Source organism: Prionailurus viverrinus, chromosome A2 (assembly GCF_022837055.1).
Source record: "Prionailurus viverrinus isolate Anna chromosome A2, UM_Priviv_1.0, whole genome shotgun sequence".
NCBI classification, from domain to species: Eukaryota; Metazoa; Chordata; class Mammalia; order Carnivora; family Felidae; genus Prionailurus; species Prionailurus viverrinus.
The window spans coordinates 88,174,864-88,183,479 of record NC_062562.1 but is presented as its reverse complement, the minus strand read 5'-3'; the positions used below and the strand labels follow the sequence as shown (position 1 = coordinate 88,183,479).

At 40.1% G+C, this 8,616-nt stretch overlaps 1 protein-coding gene across 1 annotated transcript in view; it reads left to right on the top strand.

Annotated features, from left to right (window-relative positions):
• The first annotated feature begins 5,773 nt into the window (after nucleotides 1-5,773).
• SEMA3E (semaphorin 3E) overlaps nucleotides 5,774-8,616 on the top strand; it is a 238,235-nt gene continuing 235,392 nt past the window's right edge. Inside the window, exon 1 of the mRNA XM_047851082.1 lies at nucleotides 5,774-6,013. Coding sequence (XP_047707038.1) covers nucleotides 5,899-6,013 — 115 coding nt within the window. The 5' untranslated portion in view covers nucleotides 5,774-5,898. The remainder of the gene's footprint in view (nucleotides 6,014-8,616) is intronic.

The window sequence follows — 8,616 nt, the reverse complement described above, 5'->3', positions numbered from 1 at the left end:
TCGGAAGCAGGCTCCAGGCTCCGAGCCATCAGCCCAGAGCCCGATGAGGGGCTCGAACTCGCGGACCGTGAGATCGTGACCTGGCTGAAGTCGGACACTTAACCGACGGCACCACCCAGGCGCCCCAAAGGTAAGTTCCTTTTAGTGTAATGATTTGGAAGAGTCACTATGCAGTCTTATCTAAATAATATTTTCCAAGAAGACAAATATAATGGTTGGAGCACAGGTCCTAGAGTCTGGGTTTGAAGTGGTGGGTCTGTCACTTACCATCTTTCACTTCAGGCAAATTACTTGACATCTGTATCCCAGATTCTTACGAGTAAACGACAGTAAAGATGGTTTCTATGGCATGGGGCTGTTGTCTGGATTAAATTCGATTATATATGAATGTGCCTTACAAGGTGCCTAGCATACATAGAACACAACAAATTAACACTATTAAATTATATTGCTAATTTTATTCCATTAATGGAATCAGTTTGAAGTACTGTGCTAGATGGTGCAGATACCAGTCACATATTACTAACAATTCCTCATTGGTGCCACCAGTTACTCACCAATGTATGTTACAACAGACATAAACCAATAAATTATGATATATTCGAGAAGTTTCTGTTACATTTTTTTAAAGCACCTGATTGGAGCTCGACCTTTTTAAAGAATTCTCTGTAACTCATAAGGAAGAATATACGAAAACCTCTCAGGACCAACACATTAAAGGGTTTTCAGGACACCTGGGTGGCTCAGTTAGTTAAGCATATAACTCTTCGTTTTGTGCAGGTCATGGTCTCAGGGTTCGTGAGTTTGAGCCCTGAGTCGGGGTCTGCTCACTGACCGATCGCAGAGCTTGCTTGGGATTCTCCCTCTCTTCCTCTCTCTTTGTCCCTCCCCCACTCATGCTCTCTCTCTTTCTCAAAATAAATAAAAATGAAAATAAAAAAAATAAAGGATTTCAGAGTTAATGGCAAACACAATTTTATTTTGTCATAAAGAGGGCACGAGGAACATTGCTACTCTTTGATTAAAATCACTTAAAAGCTGATACTCAACTCACAATGCTTATCCTGCTTTTCTTCACTATCAAAGACCTAAAACAAAATTAGAATAAACCTAGTGTAAGTCAGAAACAAAGAATTCAAAATTTTATAAAATATAATTTTGTTCAAATTTTGAGGGTTTTTTTTGAATAGCTGATCAACATAGAAAGATAAAAAGCAAGTGTATTGAATTGTTAGCTATCTAAATGACGATGTAAGAAATGGCATCAACCAAACCTCTTGCAGGCAAGCGACTGGAATGGATCCTGGATGGGACTCATTGATGGGATGTCATTCTTTGGACTACTCTTGACGACGTACAAGATAATGTACTTATCAATTTTTTCCAATCTTCTTGAATCACTGAATGTGGGAAACAGTCAATCCAGACTTCTGGAACTCTCACAGAGTGTGTGACATAGGGTATCTTGACTGACTAACCAGTGAATGTATCAGGGATCTTGGCCTGTAAAACCCAGTAATTGTGATGGCGGCAGCTTCAGCAGCAGCAGGTCACATTGGTGGGACATTTGAGATGCTCCAGATAGCAGCGTTAGCCAGAGTAGGAGGATTAGGAAACCTCAAGTGCCCTGACCACCATCAGGAAAGTTTATCTTTAGTTCCTAAAAGACTCATCATCCTCTCTATTGTGATATGTTGATGTATTAATGATTTTAATCATAATGTTCTTGAGATGTGCTATTTGTTCGCCTATAAATACTGTTTATGGCATCATTTATGTGTACAGAGTTCAACGGGAGAAGCTCAGGGCATATCCCACTTTATTCTAAAAGTGACATGGGACTCACTTTGTATCTTAGTCCTCAGTATGCACATCTCTTACTGGCTATACATAAGTAAGTTCTGAAGTAAGTCTTAGTGACAGATAGGAAAGAATGCAGTATCAGTGACTTATTGATGCTCTGTGTTCACCCAAGAGGATGTTTCCCAAAGCAAAGTAGGTAAAGTGTGCATTTAGTTAGGAGAGGCTATGTTATGCAACAGTAACAAACCAAGTAGAGTAACATAACCTATGTTTAGTTCATGTTCATATAAGATCTGCAAATACTATGCTCTTAGGATAAAAATGGTGAAAGTAGCAAACAGATGTCTAATGTTTTAATAGCACTGACCTAAGAGGAATCACTGTAAAACTCAAATTTTAGTAGGTACAACTTTAGACAAACTGGGAATATCAAGTGGGATGTAGGAATGTGTTCTTTTCTCACATACCCTGTGTGATTCAGCCACAGATTGTCTGGGACCACAGACTGGGAAAGCTTATTTCAGAGGCCAGTTGGTCTTTGACTATTAAGTGGAGAACCAGTGAGAGAATCCACTATGGAACTCCTGGTGAGTACTCAATCCCCCCCCACCCCCTTTCTCCCTCACTATCTCATTGTGTGACCCTAGCAACAAAGGGTTAAGGTTTTGGAATGAGACATTTGGCCTGGCAGGCAATACCTGCAGAATTGCCATTTCCCTTCTTACCTGGTCTTCCATGTTGTCTAAGGCTCTTCAAACCGGCAGCCTAGCTCTTCTCATCGAATACAATAATACCAGCAGATACTGTTGCTAGTCCCAGAGCTCTTCAGCTCACTGAAGCTATTCACTCACCATTGGTGGCAAATCAGTTTTGTATTTTAATTTTTTTTTCTATTTCCATGTTTCCCAAGGGTACCTAGAAATCTCTCCCATGAAGGCTGACTTACCATGATGTCCTGATTTGAATATAATGGTCTGGGCTCATATGTGATTATTTTTAATGTTTATTTATTTTTGAGACAGAGAGAGACAGAGCATGAACAGGGGAGGAGCAGAGAGACAGGGAGACACAGAATCTGAAACAGGCTCCAGGCTCTGAGCTGTCAGCCCAGAGCCCGACGCGGGGCTCGAACTCATGGACTGTGAGATCATGACCTGAGCCGAAGTCGGACGCCCAACCGACCAAGCCACCCAGGCGCCCCCATATGTGATTATTAACAGAAGACTCTTTTACCCTTAAAACATTTCTCATTTGGATGATAAATAATAAGGTTACTCTGCCCCGGAGGGTTCTTCCTGTTTTATTTTATGAGGCAAATGATGGATTTGTTCTCAAAGACTCTTCATTCCATTGATAAAACCACATGGGAGCCGCCGAGGCAATGGTTAGTTCTGGATGTTTAGTATTTTTAATAGTCTTTTTTTTTAATTTTGGCATCATCTTTATTTTTTTTTTCAATGTTTATTTATTTTTGGGACAGAGAGAGACAGAGCATGAACGGGGGAGGGGCAGAGAGAGAGGGAGACACAGAATCGGAAACAGGCTCCAGGCTCTGAGCCGTCAGCCCAGAGCCTGACACGGGGCTCGAACTCCCGGACCGCGAGATCGTGACCTGGCTGAAGTCGGACGCTTAACCGACTGCGCCACCCAGGCGCCCCAAATTTTGGCATCATCTTTAGATTATAGACTAGAAAGAAAGGTAGAAGGACACACAGAGGAGTTAAAGGGAATAAGCAATGGCATTCATTGATAACCGAAGGACAAACCAGAGCACATTTTGAGAAATCCACAGGAGTTCGTTATTCTGGCATGTACTTCAAAATACCCTAATGTAATCTGAAGGATGGTAACACTGAAGATGAATCTTTGCATGTAGCTGGTACTTATGAAATTTACATTCATAACATTTATTGTCTCAAGGACATTAATGATATGAATTTCATGCCCTAATGAAATTGTTATAATGCCTTACCTTGCCTCAGCTCCATCATAGAGTTAGAACAGGCACTGCACAATCTTGTGTGGAAAATCAGTTGTATAAGACTAACCATGTATTTATGATAAAAGTTATACACACTACTTTTACTTTTCCTGGAATCCCACCATTAGATAACACATATAAAAGCTGCTATTTACTTCCTAGTTACTTCAATTCTGGAAGAGAGTAAAAGAGGATTCCAGAGGTACATTATATCACCCTTAGAGTTACCTTTAGGTCTGTGGCTCATCAGACTGGCTTTTAAAATATGCATGTGCCTACAGAGACCACCCCAGGTTAAAAGTCTCTAAATACTTCATGTTGCTCTACTGTTAAATAATGTTTAGAGTTTGTTATCTTTTGTAGCTCTTGGAAATCTAATTATTTATAATATCCAGTGACATTTACATTTTACTAAATATACTCTGCTTGTACTAGTACATGTCATGCTTAGGAAAATGGGTAGATAACGCCTGGTTCTACATTTGCCTGTATCGCAAAGTATCAGGGTAACCTGCGTTATCTATTTGTTATAATTACATGATTTTAAGAACATAATTCTCAAGAAGTGCCCTTAACAGTACCATTTAAAAACAGAATTAAGAAAAGTTATCATAGCTGAAATCGTTTGTTTACCATTTAACTCTCAAGTATCAAATGAAATACCTATTCAAGTTTATTGGTATCTTCAAATAGGAACATTCATTTCCATGCCAACCGCTGCAGAGTGTTTGGTTAAGTTTTTGAGATTGATTGAAAGTAGATTGTAAAGTTGACCTATTGTGTTAAGCTTATTTACACAAACATAGTTCTTGGAAAATAAACTCGGAAAGTGCATAGCAGTGGAATCCTAACGTGTTTCACATCCTGTGCTTTCTAATACCTGCTTTACTGGGATGTGTCCTATAGAAAACCTCAACTTTTCCATAGTTACCATATCTAGGAGAAAATTACTTCAAAATGTATTCTTAAACTTGGGCTGAAATTTATGGTTTGCTTTAAGAAAAAAGGTTTTGCTTTTAATAGGTTTGAAGAATTCGCCTAGGTAAAATAATTTGTTAGTAGTAACACATTAACAGATGAAACAATCACAGATGACATGTTTTTCAGGCTCTTGAAACATATAAGAAACATACGAGAGTTGAAAATACATTAGTAAGATGTAATCAATTTAAAAAAGCCATAAATGTGAAAAAAATACAATTTCAGCAGAAACTGAAGAAAAATCAATGTGGGTGCTGGATGGTGACACATCCATTATTTAAACTGAATCTGCGTGTGTTCAAGGGTTAATCTTGGTGAGCGAGCATTTAAAAGCCCTTCCTGAGGCTCCATCCTCTTCTGTTGTATGTACTTCAATAATCAGCCTATTATATCCCGTTCTCCCTCCTGATCCCCGCTCCCCATCAAAGCGCGGACTTGTCTCCTGCGCTGAGTGACGTGGGGCCAGTAATACTGGGAGGGCGGGTGGGAGCGGGGCACGTGGATCAGAAACACTTCCTAGAAACAGCTCAACCCTGCCTGAACTTTCCCTGTAAACACAGCTCGCTGACAGAACGCATCCCTGCTGGGTGGATCCTGCAACTCCTGGAGGGAATGGCACTTCTTGTTTTTAATTAGCAAGGTGAAAGGTGAATTAAAACTAGCTGTTTGGCAAGTCAGTGCAAGAGGCTGACTTCGGAGAGGCTTCAAGGAGCCAGAAGAGAAGAGCTCCACGGGGGGAAGGCAGTGCGTGTGCTCAGGGCTTTTTTTTTTTTTTTTTTTTTTTTTTCTCAATGAACCGCTTGCAGAAGTGACTAAAAAAAAAACCCCACAGTTTCCTCCCAAGTCTACCCGCACAGTTACTGAAGAGAGCTCTGGACAGGACATGGCTCGAAAGACTCACTCCTTGGAATGTCCTCCTGCTCCCGGCTTATAAACAACTGTCCTCGGGGAAGAAAGGTCTTACATAGCCAAATACAGCCTGGCAAATGGCACTTTGGGACCGTGCTTTCTGATGACAACGCGTTCGATTTGTGACAAAGCCTCTCACGCGCTGCCCCTGGAGGGGAGTCCTAAGTAAAACTCAGACCCGCCTTCAAGTGCGGATCGGAGGGCTTGCCCGGTGAGCAGGCAGCATGGCATCGGCCGCGAACCTGGTCACCTGGCTCCTGTGGGGTTACTTACTGGAGCTTTGGACGGGAGGGCACACGGCAGATACCCCTCACCCCCGCCTACGTCTGTCACATAAAGGTAGGTCACCTTTTTAGATCCTTTTGTTAAAAAGAGAGAGAAAAAAATTAAAGCCCTTTAACCTAGATCTTTGGTCTTCACAGACCCTTAAAATGCAGCTGAAAAACATTATTGCCAAACTGACCTAAGACTCTAAGTGCCTCTGATTAGCATGTCATACTCACCGCATCTGAGAATAGTGCAAAATTGCATGCCAACTTGGAGATGTTATTTTTGTCTTGTAAATATTAGGTTTTATTAATGAGAAGTTCACTCACTAGCAGACACAACAGAAGAGGACAGGAAGCAGGTTGTAAATAGCCTGGAGGGGCTGAATCCAAGTTAGCAGTAGGTATTTGAATACCAATTTATGCATGATGGGAAACACGGATGTTGGAGAAGGGCTTCAGAGAGAGGTGCAGTATAGGTTTGGTGTTGTCCACAATGGGGATGAGAGGAGGAGGGGAAAATGAAATTCCTGAGAAGCAAAATGATTTCTTGCCCATGATGACAAAGTCATCACCGTGTAATTAAAATGACCAACGACTGATATAAATTAGCTTTTTAGTTGAACTGATTATTAGAATTTCTTTTATGTCTGGCAAAAAAAAAATGTTCAGTGTTTATTAGCAATCCTTGTAAACTGATTTATATTGATTCAAGTATCAGGATACTATTCACTAGCATTGATTCTTTTTGTGTAAATTCATATTGCTTAACTGAAGATCTAGGAGAAAGTGCTTAAATATTTTATTCTGAGCTATGTCTTGTAAAGCAGCATTTGGTCATAAATAAATGATCAAAAGATAGCTTTTGCATCAGGACCAGTAAAAGCCAGTCATGAATAGATTTGGTGATTCTTCTGTAAACAAACAAACAAACAAACAGCAAACAAAACCCACACATTGAGAAAGTGACTACTGACCCAAATGTAATTTGGAAAAAATTTTCTGCAACGAAGTATTTATTATCTGTCATTAGTCACTAAGACAGATAACAGTTGTAGTAACAACAATTACATAAGAACCACTTTTCCATTGTGTAAGATTTTAAATTGTCCCGGTTACAGAAACCTGTATTTTTAAAGTATAGGTGTAATCTTTACCAGAGGGAGAAACACAAAGGGAAGCCTCAAATTTAGATGTCATGATTGACCTTTTTTGTTTGTTTGTTTATTTTTATTGGACAGTCATCCGCTGATTTGGACCATAGAAATTTCTCATTTTTAGACTAGTTAACAAGCTATGAATACTTTCTTCGTTTAAATAGTTTTCCTACTGTACTCCCCGGTAGATAACATGAGTTTAAGAGACACATGGACAGTGTATCTGTAAAGGATTTAAAATACAGTACCTAACATTAGCACAAATTATTTGAATTGGGAAGATGTATCATGGTGTGTATCAAAATGCATATTTCTAAGAAGCTTGATCGAATGTATCAAAATGTAAAAAATTTGATGTGATGAATTATGGACAAAGAAGGATGTCAGGAGAAGAATGTAATAAATGGGTTGTTTTTCTTGTGTAGCCAAGTGGATAAGCTGCCAGTTTTGGTGAGCCACTCTTCTAACTACACCTGGTATCAACCTTTTATACCTCATTATTAGGTACTTGTTTTCAGTAGTTCACTATCAGTATATTTTTGAAGCTATATCATATTAATATTTCATTAGAGAGTTTGTAATCTGGTCAAAGCATACCCAAACTCTCTAATGCAACTAAATGCTATGCATATTATTGTTTTCAGACTCACCTTGACTACATCTTTCCCCCCCCCCGCCCCACTACCTCTCTTAATCAGAGGAATCTGGAATGGATTTTTTGGGTTGTGTTAGATGATGTGGGAGTAGAACTTCTATCTATGTGGACTCTAGACCGAAAAGTACCACAAAATTTCCCTTTGGTTTTTCTTAACCTTTTGATGTGATGGCACTAGCTGAAATGCACAATGTTGTGCTTTTCTACAAAGACGATATACAGTCACCTGAAAATAGACTGTTCTCACTTGTGCATGTTAGCCAGCAAAATCAGCTGAGAGGTCACCACGGAGATCCAACCAGAAGCAGCAAATGTAGGCACTGCAGGTGACTCAGTGCAAGGGAAGGACTGCTGGAGCAGGAATATTTAGCCCCATCTACTCTTCACACTCTAAACAGCCTTTACACTCTTTACACTCTGAAATTCAGTGGACGTCTTAGAGGTATCCAAAAACTAAGGGTGGGGTATTTCAGAGTATAATCTTTTGCTACCTTAAATGATACCAGAAATGGTACAATTTTACTAATGGATCAATTAGTTGATTGATACTGTAAGTGAGTACATGGTCCTTCAAAATATAAACAGTGCTGTATATAAATACTGTAACACCTCTGAACTGCCGCCTGACCCCCAGCAGATAAATCTCGAGGGCTCTCTAGAGGTGACCTACTGGATTATTCCAGGGATTCATTTCATAGCGGTGGTTTATGTTCTATGGGAGAAAGACAAATATTTTTCTTACCTCCTTCGTTATCAAGATGGCACCTGAGGGGCGCCTGGGTGGCGCAGTCGGTTAAGCGTCCGACTTCAGCCAGGTCATGATCTCGCGGTCCGTGAGTTCGAGCCCCGCGTCAGGCTCTGGGC